The sequence below is a fragment of the Cebidichthys violaceus genome, unplaced genomic scaffold (assembly GCF_023349555.1).
Source record: "Cebidichthys violaceus isolate CVI_PGR_0920_01 unplaced genomic scaffold, fCebVio1.0.p SCAF_7, whole genome shotgun sequence".
In the NCBI taxonomy this organism is placed as follows: Eukaryota; Metazoa; Chordata; class Actinopteri; order Perciformes; family Stichaeidae; genus Cebidichthys; species Cebidichthys violaceus.
Genome location: NW_027176927.1, coordinates 10329728 through 10348739, shown reverse-complemented (window position 1 = coordinate 10348739; position 19012 = coordinate 10329728). Strand labels below are relative to the sequence as shown.

General features: G+C 40.8%; 1 protein-coding gene across 5 annotated transcripts in view; it reads right to left on the bottom strand.

The window, feature by feature from the left end:
• The window catches only part of cdk14 (cyclin dependent kinase 14), a 177086-nt gene that overhangs the window by 90423 nt on the left and 67651 nt on the right, over positions 1 to 19012 (bottom strand). For all 5 annotated transcript variants that reach the window (XM_068736161.1, XM_068736160.1, XM_068736162.1 and 2 more), the window contains one exon: positions 8112 to 8235. In XM_068736161.1, coding sequence (XP_068592262.1) covers positions 8112 to 8235 — 124 coding nt within the window. The remainder of the gene's footprint in view (positions 1 to 8111; positions 8236 to 19012) is intronic.

The following is a 19012-nucleotide window of genomic DNA, read 5'->3' as shown; positions in this document are numbered from 1 at the left end:
CGCGTTAAATTTTCTACTGAACTGAACTGACAGATAAGATAATCAGCTGCCGTCTAGTTATGTCTCCAACTATTTTATTTCTTAGATATAACCTTCGACCCCGAGGCTTTCTTTACTTCTGTTTACTTTACAATTGTTCGGTTGAATATGCAGGCTTAATTATCAAGGTTTTAATAGAAATCCGGCCTCTTTTATGTCCAACATCCTTTCATGTCTATGTGTGTGTGTGTGTGTGTGTGCAGTGCACCACCTGCCGTCGTCCCAGCTCATTTCCCAACACAAAGTGGACTGTTATGAGCTCTGCTTTCTAGTATTCTACAATACTTACACACACACACGCACGCACGCACGCACGCACGCACGCACGCACGCACGCACACACACACACACACAGACACACACAGACACACACACACACACACACACACAGACAGACACACACACACACACACAGACACACATCCCTGTGCAGTGGCGAGGGGCTGGATGCACACTGGGGAGAGCCAAACAGTCTGGTCCGGGTGCCTGCGACATTCCTCCAGCTCCATTGTCACATTGCTTCACTTCTCACACATCATTATCCCAGCAGCTGTTACTTCACAGCGCCGTAAGACCAACTTCCCAGAAAATAAACATACACATTAGCTAGCTCAGTGAAAGCAACATTTAAAAAAACTAAGCTTTTGTTCAATTTTGCACAATTCAATACTGCAACGCATGCTTCTTCAGCTTGAGCTAGGTTTGTAGAAATGTGGAACTGGTCCATACTAGTTCCAGCTTCTAAAATGTGTGATATAATGCATCTTTTGCCCATTACAGCATATGATTAGTCATAGCAGACTGAATATATATTGGTTATGGACATTGGGTTTAAAAAAAACTGTTTTATAAATACATCATCTTGAGAGAAAATAATTAGCAGATCTATCGAAAATAATCATCACAGCCCTTCAACACAATTGCTGTACAATGACTAAATGCTGTCATTGTTTCAACAATGATAGAGTCCTTCCTGTTAGCCTTCCTATTCATGGTGCCAATATTATGGCCAGGGTGTAACATTTAGTGGTTAGGTTGTGGACTGCAACCATCTGAAACTTCTCCCGTGTGTCAAGTAGGGGTGTAACAAAATTTTCGGATCGGTTCAATATGATACAGTGGTGCCACGGTTCGGTACGTTTTCAGTACAGCAAAAAAGCAGAAATGCCAAATCCTCGGTGGTGAGACTCTCAAGTAGTCTTTACTAATGAAAGGTCGTGTTTGATACTTAAGATCTTCTCTAAAATCTTCCTCTATAAACTCAAACAGACACGTTTCCTGGAAAGTTTTATTTTTCAGATTTAGTTACAGCGCTGCGGGTCTCTCTCACCTCATATTTACTTTAATATTAACACTTACACACAAAGGTTTAATAGATTATGGTCCATAAATGTGGTCAACACACGTCTCTCACTCGTTTCCTCGGTGTCGTTGTTTCTGTTCTCACTCATAGCTCTGCTGAAGTCTGAAGTCTCTGTCCTACAGGAGAGCAATCCGTGGTTTGTTCCTTTATAGTTTATGTGTGTTAACTTGTTGTACAGAACAAAACAAACATTAATAAGAAAAGGAAAGTCCTCCGTTTTGTGTCCGTCCTCTCTAAAGCCACTAACCGTGACTTCAGACGGCCGCTCACTGATCGCTCCATCAACAGCTGTTTCCTCTGCAGACATGCAGACTTTAACTGAACAACAGCTGCTAGTAAAGACAACACGGTCAACAACACCTGTAATCAGTTGTTCATATTGAATTAACCTGGTAGTCGATTGATAATCAATGATGTTGTTGTTTGTGAACATCCGGTCACGTGATATGACCGTGGCGAATCAGGGAAGGACATCACGTTACGTCGGGTGGGTTGACATGTTTGAGCGCAGTGGCTCCACCAATTTCAGCTATATTACATTTTTCAAAAGCAATTTAATATTATTCAAACGTATTGTTTGGTTCGTAATGCATACCGAACCGTGAGCCCCGTACCGAATGGTTCAATACAAATACGTGTATCGTTACACCCCTAGTGGCAAGCATGTTGGAGAAGTAGAGTGCCTGACGATTATCTATATTATAGATTGTATTCCATTTCTAGAGCCGCCTCAATACTAAAGCATTGCCAGCTCCTACAAGAATGAGACTTGCCAATACATTATGTAAACGATGATTATCGAAGATAGTGCCACATCGCTACATGGGAGATGGTGTGCTGTTTGTGACAGCGACCATGTTGATGCCTTGACCCAAACACTATGTGGTGCCAACACATAGAAATATCTGCAGTTGCCATCATGCTTCAAGAAAATGTATGATGCTCTAAATCCTATACGTGTCGTTTTCAGGAGCTGTCGGGTCCAATCAAAATGTATTTTTATATGGTATTTATACAGATATTAACACATTACCCCAAAGAAAGGCATTTAATTCACCATCGCCTCTTGTTCTCGGATACGAGTCACTGAAACATTGTCATTCATTTGATTGCTTTGTTCTTCTGCAAAAGTGCCTTCATTGATGATTTTGGGTTTTCACAGCTAAAGGCATTCTTTGCCCCAACTGACTCAATATTAGCAACGCTGCCATATTCCTTGATCCTGGCAACTAACTACAGCACAATGTTATCAAACCTGAAATACATGATGGAAAGGCCCAAGTTGTGACAATCTGGAATGATCCTCAACGGATCCCTCGATTTGCTACAAGAGAATCTTATTGACCACTTGGCATGTATTTCTTTCTAATGTTGATGCACTTCCACTGTAGTTTAGCCCACAGTCTATTAGCATGCTCAAAATGAGCGCTAAGCATGTTCACCATCTTAGTTTATTGTGTTAGCATGTTTACATTTGCTTATTACCCTAATTAGCAAATGTTAACATCCACATGCTAACACCATCTTAGCTTAAAGTGTTAGCATGTTAACATTTGCTAATTAGGTCTAAACACAAAGTACACCTGAGGCTGATGGGAATGTCATCAGTTTTCAAACCAAAGTGAGAAATTAGAGAATGTAGTCTATCAAGTAGTTGCTGAGATATTTTAGTCTGGACTAAAGTGGACCTACAAACCAGCGGACCAACACTGGCATCCCTAGAGCCATGCCACTAGCATGGCTAAGAACAAGTCAATTTGTACTGTGAGTGGGTACAACTGGCTGACTAGGTCACTGGAGAGGACCTGGGACCTTGCTTCTGTTCCAGAAGTCCCCAACTCTTCAACGAGCCGGAAACCTGACCTAGCTCCCCGAACTGTCTGGAACAGGTTCTCACATGGACGGAGTCCCAAACACACACAGCTCGGTCATTTTGTGAGTGAATGAACCTCAGATTAGGTTTCTGGCTGCTGTGCACCAGGCTGGCGATGGACACTGACAGCATATGGCAATGCTTCAGTGTTTGAGTGCAAACACAAGCAGCCTTTCAGCAGGTTCATCCCAACTGTGAGCACATTCAGCTCTCATGAGGCCCTGGAGTATGTGGGCTATGAGCAATGATCATCTGCTGCTTCAATTGCTTCTATAATTAGGGGTTTGTCATCAGAAAATTGTCTCAAGGCTGAAGTCATTTTGTGTGTGACGACAATGTGCGCTTGCTGCCAGCATGTGAGTGTGGCTCCAGGAAGGTATATCAAAAATAAATAAATACATATATATATATATATATATACAGCAGAGATTTACCACTTTTAATGATGCAGTAGCAATCCTTAAATTCTACTGAAGAACTGGCTAACTGAAGTTCTTTAACATGTTAGTAAACTAATTTTGTCCTGAGGTGACCAATACTCACATTAAAAGGTACCCTGTGGAGTTTTCCTTTAAATAAAAGCAGTTACAGTTTCTAACTTCCCTGCCTTTGTTGCCGCATTGGCGCCTTTCTTGGAATTTTACCACCACAGACTGCCACTCAGTGGAATATAATGAGTATAAATCAATCGGCAAAAGTGTACTATGTCCAGCATAATATGTGTGGGAACATGCAAGTAGCCTAAGTGTTCCTCTATGTCCACAAAATAGAAACAAAACTGGGGCCCACATTTGTTACACTGCTCTGTAACACAACTAGAAATGAAAACCTAGACAGCCTACCAGGGTTCAGAGAAAGAAGTGAGCCTGACAGACCTTTGTAGCCAGCTGTTGGCATTGGAGTTGCAATGAGGGTAATGTAGGCACCAGGTTTTGAAAGGGAAGAAGAATGCATGGAATAAAAACAACGACATCTCCGGTTCTGCTGCATCGATTTTGTTCCTGTTTTTTAGACTATCCATCATGTGTGATGTAAATGATAAGTAGGCATCTGTAGAGTAGTAAACCACACAAAACCACATGTGTGTCTTTTAAATCATCTAAACTCTAATGCTACTCACTTTAATTACATTTTAGATTTTTGACTAGTTTAGTTATGTGTTAATCTGTTTTTTTAATTTAATTTTAATTGATTTTTGAATGAGCAAACATAGTGCAAGTAACACTGGAAGTAAGAAATGCCCCCTCCACTTTATGGTAGGTTCATACAGGATTAACTTTAAGTACTGTAGGGTTTGTGTGTGTGTTCAGAGAGTGATGCAATCATTACGGTCCACATAGCTCCTCTACTCAAACAATACAAATCACCGCCCACACGTTGCTTAAGTCGGCCTCAATTAGCTGTGTCCTTGATATGAAACATGAGCTCCTCGAAGCCTCATTTATGTGTTGGTTGTTTGTGCAGCTCATTAAAAAGTGAGTAAATCCACAGAGGAGCAGAGGGGAGCATCTGGATCGACTCCACAACCAGCAGCAGGGATATGAAGCTCTGGCCACTGTAGCTGATGAAAAATCAGCCCTCCCTGCTAAGTCCAGTGTAGGGGCTGGAGCCTATCCCTACACGTACTGGGCAGGACGCAGGCTTCACCAATAAACAGCACTAAAAAGCATTGTAGAGGGTCTGGATCTGCAGTGGGAGGCAGCCCGAACGCTGTTTGGTTAAGGACTCACCTTCCAGTCTGTTTTTGTTTCATCCATAACAGACACATTCAATTGATGCTGTTGAAAATAAAAATGTTTGAAGTATATCCACAAATATAACCAACTTCAGAAGAACAATGTTGGCATACAGTTTGACAAAAATCATTATTCATTGAGCTTGACTAACCGGGCTTTGCTGACTAGCATACTACAGTGCCGCTAATCGCTTTCCGAGTAACTCGCGCTCTTGAATTTATGTTCCACACGTGGGAGTAGTAGATATTAATAGACTATTTTGACAGTTGGGAAAGCAGGCGTACCAAAAGAATGCTGCATAATGAACCGAACATCCTGTACCGAACGGTTCGGGAGAGGTATTTTAAATACCTTGTCGTGGTTTAAAGCATCGGTTGTGTAAAAACATCGACCTGATTGATGCTAGAGGCCAGGGGGTCAAATAATCCAGCTGCCAACTAGGAGTGAACAATCACTGGGTCTGGTCCAAGTACACCAGGCCACAACTGACCACACCCAGCTTAAAGAAATGTAACCATACCCTTACCGCATATCAAGTGTCAATACACCAAAACTTCCATACAATATCTAGTGTGGAGTTACACTTTAAGAATCATTAGCCGTGTTTCTATTCACATATTTTTTATGCACATTTTGAGGTAAAGTACTAGAAAAACTGTATGGAAACGGCAATATTTGATCTTCCTCAATTGCTGTAAAACACTTACACGTTCATCTGAGGTGGTAGTGGAGTTGATGCGCTAAATGGATTATGGAACACCTTTGCTGAATAAGTTCTGATATAGCTAACATTTAACCCACATGAGTGATCAGCTGTTTCTGCTATCAGCGTCTTCCCAGATAGTCCAATAGTGCGCAAATACTTGTCTCCATGAAAACATAACCAATAGTAGCTGAAATTAAAGAATAATCAAACCTTTCAAAATTGAAACAAATTCCTGAAGACCTCTCTTCATTTTTCTTTCATGAATGGGTTAGATGTTTACTGGTGGATTACAGCCAAGCAAAGTCTATAGCACCAACTTCTGACCAAACTACACTGTAGCCTAGTTAATTCTCTCCAAACCAGTTGATGGAGCGTGCCTAAGTATTGTATCGATGAATATCCATAATCAATGTCCGTGGTAGAATAGTTGTTGCCATAAGGAGGTGGAGGTAGAAGTCTACTACTGCAAAAGCAAAAGCACTGATGAGCACCACAGGACGAAAGAAAATCAAGGACTGGGAAAACTAAGTTTTATTTAATCTAATATAATCTACATTAATTTTCCAGCTCACCCATAACCCATCTTAATAAATGTCTTCATTACAGCCAACCCCTATCTATTCCTCTTTGTGCACTCCATCCTTTCAGCACACAGCTTGTGTTCTGCCACCTCTTATTGTACCTCTCAGCCCCTCCTCTGTTGACACTCGCCCTTCATCTTTCTCATTTACCCCAACCAGCGCCATAGGCCTCAGCTGTCGGCCGTTAGTATTCCTGCTGCCAAGGCCTGGGACCACAGGGAGCCCTGGCAGCCACACAATCACACACACACACACACACACACACACACACACACACACACACACACACACACACACACACACACACACACACACACACACACACAAACAGCATTCACCTTCCTCATCTGGCATCCCTCAGGCAAAGGCTGATTCTGTGTTTTGTGCATGTTTGTTGATGAGTTCCAGTGACAGACTAATAGACCAGGGACTTTCATTCTTGCTCATTTGGTATTTTGTCCATTATTTTCTCCTTCTCATTCCCCTTGCAGTAATGTTTCCGAACCAATACATGGTTTGCATTATTGATGAAGCTGCCACCTTCCCCCTCCCCCAGTCTATCTAGGCAGAGGGATAGAGGGGTAAGGAGATGGATGGTAAAGGGAAGGAAAGGTCTGAGGGAGTTAGGAATCATGTTGGAAATAGAAAAAGGGAAGTGAAACTGGATAGATGTGTATATATGGATGGATGGATTATGTATGAATGAATGGATGGATTATGTGTGGTTGGATGGATGTATTATGGATGGATGGAACAGAAGGCTGGATTGCCAGTTAGTCTGGCCCCTAATGATGCCAGACAGGCCACATAGGCAGTATTTACGGAGCATGGATCCAAGCCATATGGTGCCATTTCAGCAGGGGTTCCCAACACTACACAAAATAGATGAGAGCATGTGCTCAGTAACTTTCACGGTGACCCGGTCTTTGATCTTGTTGTCTTGCATACGTGTGGGAATTCTGGCATGCGATGAAAGGCAAAGTGAATGACAGGTCAAGGGGTCACCTTATTGTCAAGATCTTGTCATCTTGGCCAAAGTGATGGACAGATGGTTGGACCAACAGATCATACAAACGGGCCAAACAGTACAAAAAAAAGCCCCTCAAAATGGCAGGTCTTTCTCCAAGAATCCCATTATTCTGGGATCAGTCAGTACGATATCTGTGTCTTATTTTGATGCCTCATAGATGCTTAGAACATGGCAGACTGCATGCTGGACACAGCTTTCAATAAGTTCTTTCACAAGTTGCATGACAGACATAGGTGATGAAAGATAGGTCCACTTCAAGAAACGGATCTGCAGACAACTCTATTCACCCTCACCTGCTTTGTTAGTTTAGGAGGATGGAAATGAAAACAATGTTTGCACAAAAACATTCTTTTCCAGGCAACTGGGCTAAAAGTAACAGCAAAACAGAATTCATTGAGAAAAGAGGGATTTTGATACAAAAAAAAGATATTGTAACAAGAGATGACTAAACAATTTACACAGGAACACGGGATTAACACACTGGACTTCACGGCTTCTTCAAAGGGGTTAGCTACGGTGATGGTATGATAAAATATCTGAGGGATGAGAAATAAAAAATAACTAAGAATACAACTTGATTCTGATGTAAAAACACAATGCCAATTTATTGTAGATTGTGATCAAAATGTCTCCATATGAGTACTGAGAAGTTCAGCAGAGACTGTGTTATCATCAAGCTGCTTCATCTGACATCATCTCAGAACCGTAGAACAGAGGGGATATTCATCCTTACATGTAACAGATACACAGAAAAAAAAGAGCATCAGCATCCAGCCTACTCACCAAAGTCAGCTAGTTTGAGCTCTCCAGTGTCGCTGATGAGCAGGTTCTGTGGTTTCAGGTCGCGGTGAAGGATGTACCTCTGGTGGATGTAGGACAGGCCTCTCAGTAACTGGAACAGGAACAGCTAGAAAACACAGGAGAACATAGAATGGTACAGATCTTTGTGTACAAACAACATGCTGAAGACAGTTCTGATAATGAGGACATGTGGATCTTTCACATGAGGACTTTAATAACTATCCTCTACATCTCTCTGCTGTGGCACGTTAAACTGGGCGGCTGCTGAGGTCAGGTAGAATATCCTAATCATCACTCGGAGGGAGCTGTGACTTCATTCAAGTGAGAGTGAAAACAGACATGAACCCCACGTTATATATAGACACATACAAATCAATACAGAGCCATAAGTGAAACACAGAACTTCCTCCACTTGGACTACTCCACATCAAGACAATCACAAAATCAGCCTACTATCACCTGAAGAACATATCAAGGATTAGAGGACTTATGTCTCAACAGAATTTGGAAAAACTTGTCCATGCATTTATCTTTAGTAGACTGGACTACTGTAACGGTGTGTTCACAGGTCTCTGTAAAAAGTCAACCAGAAAGCTGCAGCTGATTCAGAACGCTGCAGCTCGAGTCCTCACTAAGACCAAGAAAGTGGATCACATCACTCCAGTTCTGAGGTCTTTGCACTGGCTTCCTGTCCAACAAAGAATTGACTTTAAAATCCTGCTGTTGGTTTATAAAGCACTGAATGGTTTAGGGCCAAAATACATCTCTGATCTGCTGCTACCTTATGAACCATCCCGACCCCTTAGGTCGTCTGGGACCGGTCTACTTTCTGTTCCCAGAATCAGAACTAAACATGGAGAAGCTGTGTTCAGTTCTTCTGCTCCACATATCTGGAACAAAGTCCCAGAAAGCTGCAGGTCTGCTGAGACCCTCAGCTCCTTTAAATCAAGACTGAAGACTTTTATGTTTGCTGCTGCCTTTGATTGAACCAGATTCAAGGATTTTAATCAATTTCTGCATTTTACTACTGTATTTTATTTCTTAAACTGCACTGCAACTATTATTCTGTTGTTAGCTTTTTAGTGTTTTAATGACTGTTTTTAATGTTTTTAAATCTCCTTTTCTTTTACATTATGTTTTGATGCTTTTAATGGTTTTATGTGAAGCACTTTGAATTGCTTTGTTGTTGAAATGTGCTATACAAATACACTTGCCTTGCCTTGAAGAGTGATAAAACTGATGGGACAATGCTGCATTGACTTGGAGTGAAATAAGTCGGAAATTAGAAGCGTCTACTTCTGCTTCAAAATGACCTCTTCAGTACATCATTGTGGATTGTGACATATTGCATTAATGGGGGGGGGGGAGGATGGTTTAGACAGTGGTAGCAGCAATGTATGGAGGTGTGACAGTGTGAGCTGAAATCACAGCAGACATACAGAGCTGAGCTGGGCTTCTGCCTCCTTTTCATTTTCTATGAAGGGCGGCGCATTGATTGCACACAGCATGACAGGAGTGCTGACAGCAAGAGGCAGAACAGTTAGAACCAGTGAACTTTGACCCAGAGGGATAGGAAAAATACACATTTCTGTCCCTCACCAAATGATTTTCCATGTCCCTTATGTGCTATCAAGCAGAGAACGTTGTGTTGTGTTGACTACCCTGGTAATATTGATAACTTTGTACTTGATTTGACTTATTTCTTTATGTATCACTCAATGCAGTCTCTCACTGAAAGTTTCCTTTACCAGTATTTCTGAAAGACATTTTCCTGAGGTACCATCGGTTATCAATGATAAATAAATCTATTAGTTTGGTACAACAACTTTGGAAAGTGAAAATATGTCAGAGTTATGTTCACAGGCTCTTCCACTGCGCCCAGGTGGCCACAAAATATCATGTGTAAAATAGGCATGAAATCTACTTACCCTCTCTTCTAATGTCGTTTTTTACCCCATGGTTGCTTTGATCACTAAATATTGTCTCTGTCCTGTACATTTGACTGGCCTAAGGTTGTTTTTTTTTTCCCAACTGTGAAGTTTAACCTGAGGCTTATGTGCTTGCTGGAGATGGTAATTTGCAATAAACGTTCTTTTTAGCCTCTGGAACAGAATCCAGATGTTACGGCTTCACTGTCTCTCTGTTGAAATTATGTATTTTAGCAAAACTCTTGTGTGCTGCATGCTCACGGGTGCTTTTAAGGGAAGTTAGCTAAAAAACAGTTAAAGTACTTTAAATAAAGCAACTGGATGAGAACTATAATAACGGAACAAATTCATTCATAAAAAAATAAACCCATTCAAATGCACTACTGCACTGTTGCTGAGATGTCAAGTGAAATTTATTTTTTTACAGCCAATTATGCTACTGCTGGAATTAAACAGCTCCTCCACCAGCCTCCAGAGCTTATGAACCCAAACTGCATCCAAAAAACAAGTTTAGCTTTTAAAACATGCATGCTGCATGAAGTGTAGTGCTGCTGTCGGTATGAGCTTTCAAAAATGAAGATCAACAAAATCCTAATATATCCAAAGTCAGAGCTACATTAAACTTGTTTTGTTTTCCTTCTGAGACCCCCCCCCCCCCCATTCACACACACACACACACACACACACACACACACACACACACACACACACACACACACCACCCCCTGCAGACGTGTCAATCAACAAATAATGAGGCGTGCACAAACCAGCATTCAAATTTTTTTTTTCCAGTTCCAGCATTCCCCTCTCATTTCTCTGCTCACTCTGATACTATAGTCCCAGCCAATTAAGCTGATTGAAGCACCGTGGAGCCCAATCAGGAACGGGCCTTGTCTGGCATCTGGAGTCACCGGGTCAACAGTTTACTATTCCTGCACTCGGCGGGTGAGAGATGAACTGCAGGGCAGAAAATTAGCATGGGAAATGTGTGCTTACTCATGTATATCAAATAGAGTTCTGAAAAGCTCTTGCCTTGTTAGGAGTGCAACTGCACGGTAATGAAACAAAAAAAAAAAAGAAAAAAAATCACTCTTTCATTCTCTTCAGTCAGCTCTTTAATTCAAAAATCAAAGCTTTCTCAAAAGAGGCTTTTTATTGTTCTGCTTCAATTGGAACGGCGCATTTGCATTCTAATATTTGAGGAAAAGTGAAGTGTTGAGAGCCGTCTGAGGAGGCCGTTCAGATGCACTGTTCTGACTATAATAACAAAAATTATTCTGAATGACAATCTTCAAGATGAATTACGTAGGTTCATCCTCAGACAGGCTTAGTAATGCCAGTGGTGAACATTTGGCTGGTTGACACCAAGTGTAATAAGTGACTGAGATGTCCATCTGGGCAAACGTATTGAAAGGAACCAGTGGTGGACCGTCAGAGCCAGCCAAGCCTTCTCTGCTGGCCTAAACAGAATCACAAAGTTATAGCTATTTTATAATTTAATCATTTTTCACAAATACATTACATGTATTGTAAATATTTTTCCCATTAGCTTATTTTCTCATTGCACAGCTACTGTCTTCCTCAGTTGCTCTGCTTCCAGTGCAGCTTGTTTTAAGTAGAGCTCTTATCCAATCACATTTCACCTCTATGTCTCTAGGTAAGAAGAGAGGCCCGAGGCCCGCTAGGAAGACTTTGCAGTAAGTAAATGGAGACGATATTGTTGATTGTCATAGTCTTCAACCAATCAGATCTTTAGTTTGACATGTTGGGCGTATTCTTTGATAAGTCAGAGCTGTGTAGGTGGCCGACAAGTACATCAGTATTAACGTGCGGTGTGATTGGACAGTGGGCTAGCGTCACTGGTGTGAACCAGAAAGCTAGCTAGCAGAACTTAGTAGTAGTAGTAGTAAGAGTTCAAGTTGAAGTTATGACATTTTTAGCGTTTTCCTTGGTGTAGATTATTTTTTTTTACCTAGCTTTGTTTTTTAACACTCAATGGCTGAAGGAGGAGAAACAGATTTGGTGGCAGAGTTACTGTCAACGCCTTTCTGGAGAAGGACATTTCCAGAAAAGCTGGACATCGTATCAAAGGGTTGGCCAAACCCACAGCTAGCAAAAAAAGTTTATTTTGAAAAGACAGTGTATCCATGTATGCATGGTGAGGTGTGCCAAACTGAGGCTAGAGGTTTATGTAGTCACAGTTTGAAGCGTAGGGCCACTGAGCAAGCTGCCGTATTTGATGAGTTGGAAGTGAGAATGTGTTGGCAGGAAAGGTGGCAGTGGAAAAGCTAATGTGTCTGTAGTTCAGTCTAAAAGCACAGATTCTGATTCTACAGTATTGCACTTGCTCACAATCACATTGCCACTGCAGTGATGGTGGCAATTTGATTCAGGTAACAACCTAAAAGTTCCTTAAGAAAGAAATACCGATCTACTTGAGGATTCATCAATACACAGGGTTGTGACAGCAACATGGTTCATAAATAATCTTTAAAAGATCTTCACAATAACTTTGTGATGTCTGATGTCAGTAAATACTACAGTGCTTATGAATGTATATATAAAAACACCTAGGGTTTGTATCACAGGTTTTCTATTAGAGACGCGACAGAGCTCGTCTCGAGGTCCTCGACTGTTTCAGCAGGCTGATTGGTAATCCTGATGAAGACTAAACTGATCTGTGTATGTATAATCAGTGGAGAGCCCACTAATGTCATTAGCTGCATAGCAACGGGATTTTAAGCGCAGGGATTGGTTGTTTCCTACTGCAATGCGCTATGGGAGTTTGCTTCCCTCCCAAAATATACAAGCTTGTACATTTTACTTTTTGTACTTTTTAATTTCAATACAGTGTCTCATTGTTTGTACTCACATGCTGTACCCAACGCTAATAATTAACGCTAATCTAATTGTTGCATTGTTGCATTATCTGTAGGAAAAAGAACCCTGGACGCCCGCTACAGTAAAACGAGCTAATGACACACATTGAGATTCTGAGTTTATGGGTCTTTCAATGAAGAGAAAAACCCTGCAGGATCTCTAGTGTATGTGTATGTGTTAATCATGATACATTATTAGTTCATAACTGCAGGGAAATAAACAGTGTGATGGTAGTTAAATCAACCATTATTATATTCTGTCACCTGAGGAGTGACCCTACTGCAGGAACAACAATCCATCATCAGCAAACCAATAAACACACACCCCATCTTTCAAATGATAAAGTAGTGGACCCAGATAAGGAATAAGGAGAAGTGTGTGGATTTGGTCAGCTCTGAGGTGTCTATCCGTAGAATGCAGTGGAATTGGGCTCTTTTGTCTGATATTCAATGTGCAGCAGAGGGATGAGGCAATGCATCAAAGTGACAGCAGCACGGTGGGGTTCACCAGGACAAACACAAAGACAAAGCAAGACGGCACAGAACACAGGAAGAGAAGAAAGGTGCTGTGTTTTAATGGGATGTTAATATGGAACACACTAGCTCATAAGCTTCACGATAGACTGACTGATCTGGGACAAAACAAAAGTCCCACTAGTAGCATTACAAAAAGGTAAATAGAGAGAACATACTTACTAAAATGTTTCAATTCCAAGAGCCCTATCAGTAAAGTTTATTCACACAATACAAGCATGCTCAGTAAACTTAATGACACTTTGCACACTCGGCGTTATTTCTTGTGTAGGCTTAAGTATGAAATTGTCCTGATGATGCAGAAACAGTCAAGTCATCAACGGATATAAGGTTTGATCTTGGTAACGATTAATAATATGATAAATGGTAAATGGACTTACATTAATATGTGCTTTTCTATTCTTTCAATCACTCAAAGAGCTCTTTACACAACATTCACTCATTCACACACACATTCATACACTGATGGCAGAGGCTGCCATACAAGGTGCACATTCTTTTAAGTGCATGCCTTTTAGTGCATGTTAGTGCATGTGAGCGTGCCCCACTGCTTAGCTCACGTCCACTGCTCTGCACTGCTCTCATTCAACGTTTACAGGCAGAGATAACAAACACTTAACAAAAGATCTAGCTGATGTTGATTAAAATGTGTTTGGTCATATACCAAAGGAACGTATTGGACAACTGCAATTTTGACCTGATGATGGATGAAAAAGTCACGGGTCTCTTAATTTAGTAAAAGTCAACATTTGGGGATATGAATGTCTGAACCAAATTGTATTTAATTTTCAAATTTCAATGGTTGTTGAGAAGGTTTTACTCAAAACCACAAATGTCAACCTGCTGGTGACACTACAGGAAAGTATATGTACCAATTATTGTTTCAATCATGTAGATGGCTACTATAGATCAATAGTAAGCAGTAGCAGCCCGTGCTCCAAATCTGGACCTCAAACTAAAATATTTGATCCCCAACTTTTCCCTATAGGCTGCATCAAACTTTGACATGATTTTTAATGAATCTGCTATAAATACCAATGTAACCACAAGGCTCATGTAATCCCAAGAAACATGGCGTAACAATGATTAGGGTCTCTTAAACAAATATCAGAAATGGTGTGTCGATGTGATCTTTTTACAACTGTGCTTCAACTGCGAATGAAGCAGGTCACTGTATCATCTGCAAGCTCATAGTGAAAAACAAACAATAAATATGAGTCACCCATTTTTATTGTGAAATGGGTATTAACATAAGCTGCTTTAACTCTATTGGTCCAAATGTGGGGTCTATTTGGTTAAATAATAGATTTAAGATTCAGACTATCATAGCACAGATGAATCCAACATTGAAAATTACTTAAAACACTAACCGATGGCTTCGTTGACAAATCTCCAAAGCAGTGTTTTGCTGAAATGGATAAAAGTGGTGAAATCAGTGAGGGAGAGCTAAAATGAAGGAGTGTTAAATGGAGTGAAAATGGTCCACCATCTGCCTGCAGGCTTGGAAAGAGCCCTCGTTTTTTCCACTAAGCATCTGTACAGTGATGTCCTTAATGGGCTGAATCAAGAGAAAGCATCAACCTGCACTGTGGCACCGGCCACTGAGGACTGTTAAGTTCCAGATATGCCCAGAATTGTCTTTGGCTGATGTTTTAATGAGCAGCTGTGTCGTTCTGCAGGGCCTCTTTGTGTAACTATAGGACTACTGAAACACCACAGTTTAGATGCTCATCAGTTAGATGAGAAACAAAGTGTATCCTCTAGGGTGCATTGTCCCCAGCCATTATAAGGGACTTTTATTGTGGCAAAAATGTCTTGTGCTGCATACTCAACTCATAAAGTCAGGAATAGTTAACCACCAGGATGGTGCCAACAAACTGGTGAAAAAGTGGTAACTTCAGACACGTTCCATTATAGCATAGTGTACAATTTGTTTCACCTCAGGCAGATGGACAAATGACAGACAATGGCACAATGTGGTAAATGGGTCTATATAATTTCCATTTATCCTGTACGGCAAGTGTTTTGGTCCGCTCCATTTGAACTGAGAAGTCAGACTTTCCAAGTTGCCAGTCGGAAATTTCAACTATGCCCCTGAAGTTAGGGTTATTAGGTATTTCTAACACAGAAAGTTGGAAGAAGCTCACCAACCCAGACCTCGAAATCCAAGATGGCCGCTCCATGCATTAACAGTTATGAAAGCTGTATACTGTTTATTAGCACTTATGTCTTATTTGTGTTTCATTAAATCAGTCGCACACACTCAGTATTGTCAAACTTCTATCTGTGGACATGTTGCTACTGTGTTTTTATGGGCAAAACACCACGTAATGCGTTATCACAGGTATTGCTAACAAAGTGTGACGTCATTCCCATGTAAATGTAGGGCACGATTAAAGTAGCTATCTTAACCATTTTTTTTATTTGTGACTCCATAAAAAAGCAACCTCTGTTTATTGTCCCTCATGTTATATCATATGTCTATGGGTTGTGATCAATTTCACCAATCTAAACTTCTGAAGTTGCTTAATTTCTATCTATTTCTATTTCTATCTTGTAACTCCACAGTGGTTCCCCCCACCTTGGTAAAGAGGAACACCACCTAAATGAAGAATTCCAATATGTTACTTGTGATGTCATCAAGTAGAAAGACCGGAGTGGCTCCATAGACAAAGGCAGTGCAGAATAGGTCCACTCCTAGCGCCCTTACCTTTCACAATTAAAGCCCTAGACATATTCACTGCATAACTGTTTACCAGAGAAAACTGAAATTCACTCACATTTCTCTAAAGGGAAAGTCAATAAAATATCTTACAGTAGCTTAGACTACACAATGGTTTCCTTCAGATGCTGCTCTGGGTCAGTAGGATCCTGGTAGTTGGTCCTCTATTGGAGCTGTTTCTTAAAAATGGCATAGTTTCATGTTAAGCAGCTCACTGTATATGTGTTGATGAAAATAATGTTCAGAGTGCTTAACAGTGGAGTTTATGTCTTGCATCTATTATTTACATCCTACAGTGGTGTTTGGTGTAGTCCCTGGTAAACACCTGGTTCATGTAACCTGGTGGTGGCCTCATTTTTTATTGCAAAAGTCAGTCTTTAAAGTTCAGTTACATCATCAGTTACATTTATCAACCAACAATTCATGTGCTGGGCTGCTCACTCAATGCTCACTCATTGACACAGAGTGTTCTATATCAAGTATTATAGAGACATATAGAGTGTGCAACCCATATCTCTGTTGAGGTGCAGATCGGCGACTAGCCAAGACCAATCACCACGTATCAGATGGTTGCTGCGATGCCCCGTCCCTGATATTGACATGACACTATAATGTGCTATCAGTAGCTTCCCTTGTAATGTGATTGTGAGAGCAAACGCAAGCTGTTATTTGGCTTGTAGACGTGGTCTGTGGGTGTCAGTTTCCCATTGATCTATGGAGATGTCACTGAGACACGGCCATCCAGCTGACTGCATATAATCTAATAAGAAGAGCACTTCAGCAGCAGTCTGGATGAGGTCATACTCACTTGCGTTCAATTACAGCAACGCAGCTAACAAACTGCAGTTTGAGTACATGGGGCGAGAAGACTTAATGGTGCAGTACAACAAGATAGTTTCCGATAGATTTTACTCTGGCTCCTCGAGTTCAAGCAGAAACTTCAATTTTAAACTGCAGGAACACACACACACACACACACACACACACACACACACACACACACACACACACACAGCTCTCTGGTCCTTGACCAATAATTACATTAGCAGTGAGAGTCTGAGTGTGTGTCTCTACATGTTAATTTGATCTAGCACCAGTTGAGGCACTAATTCTAGGTTTCTGATTAGTAAATAAGAGGATGGCTGAGTGACTGCACTCCCTCACAGTTATACAACACACTAATAACAGGCATTAACAGTTCATGGTGCTGTTTGAGGTCAAAAACTGAAACAACCATAAACGCTGTGACACTTGATGATATTCTCAAAATGGATGATATGAGCATTTCAAAAAAGAAAAGTGCAACAGTTTGACAAACATACATATCCACTTTCTTTTAAAGTGAGATGAGCAATTTGATATGGAACTTGTGTCTGTGTAGAAACTTAAAAACAATCTCTAAAAATCATTAACTGGCATGTATCTCTTTTGATTAATCTGAACTGTAACTTGAGGTTTTGTGTTGGAACTGTACTTCTCTGCTGTGTCTCCAGCGAGGGGACATGTTGCCAGATGCAGTCAGTAAGCACAGGTTTATATTTTTGGTCTATGTTCAGTACAGTAATACCAAACCTGGCAACATCACACTGATGACAACATTGACACCTCAACGTCACTTTTGTAAAGGAAAACAGTGTAGTCGAGTGTAATAAAGGGAACTTGAAAGATTACATACTGATTGCAAATGTTCACATGTGTTTTTGATGATATATTTGGCTACAAAATTATATTTTCTGACAGTAAAAATGTAATTTGAATACCTTACAGGGGTCAATTTGACCCATTGCATGGAAATTAAGAAAATGATAATCACGTGTTGTATTAAGCAATTAATGAGGTCTATCTGGTTATTGGGACAAAAAAGGGAATTGTATAGTTGAAGCTAAGAATAAGTACAACTGCCTTATCCATATATCATTTAATTCCAAATTAAATGATTGGACCGGCTCACTACAGTCTAGTTTTTTTTTCAGTTTTTTTTGTCAGATCATTTGATTTATCGGTTGCTGTCAGTTAGTAAAGACAATTTAAATGCATACAAAATGCATTACCCACCCTAGCTTTATTGTTACTGCCTTCTCTTGAAAATACCAAAAGAAAAGAGATGCCATTCTCAGTGTGGCGGATTATTAAAACCATTGTTTTCATGCTGAGTTCCCGTGCAGCCTCTGTTACATGACTGCACAGGAACCGGGTCGTGAGCCTTATCAACGGATTAGAAAGCACAGCTCAGTCGTCTCACCAAAAAGCAACAAAGTCAGCGGGTGCCAAGCAACACCTCGGAATAATCCTTAATTATTCATTTGAATCTCAACGAGGCGGCTGTCAGCAGGAAGAACACGTACTACTTATGTAAATCCTCAGTGGTAAAAGGTACGAGCTGTTACATAACAGATGCAGCCTGAACTGTCACCTTCCTGCGTGAGGGAACATCCTCACACCCCCACTACACCAACATCATTATCATCACCCGGCCTCATTCACTCCATCATCATGTCTTCATACCTGTTCATTTATGTTACTGCTAAGAGGGAATTATCAGAGTGTTCACTCATGTCCTGTTAGAGGAGAGGACCAGTCCGTCATCCTATCACCGGTCTCACAGGGGGTTGTGTCCCACACGTCAGGGACAGGCAATGAGATGGCACTGTCATTCAAATGATTCTTTACTGTTTGAGCTGCAGTGGAGTTTGATGGCAGCCTATCTACAAACTAGCCAGGTTTAAATATAGTTTAACCTGCTAAGAACCAAATGATGTTCCAACCACAAACAAATCATATATTGTCAAGGTGTATCCTAAATCATTTGCAATGAAAATG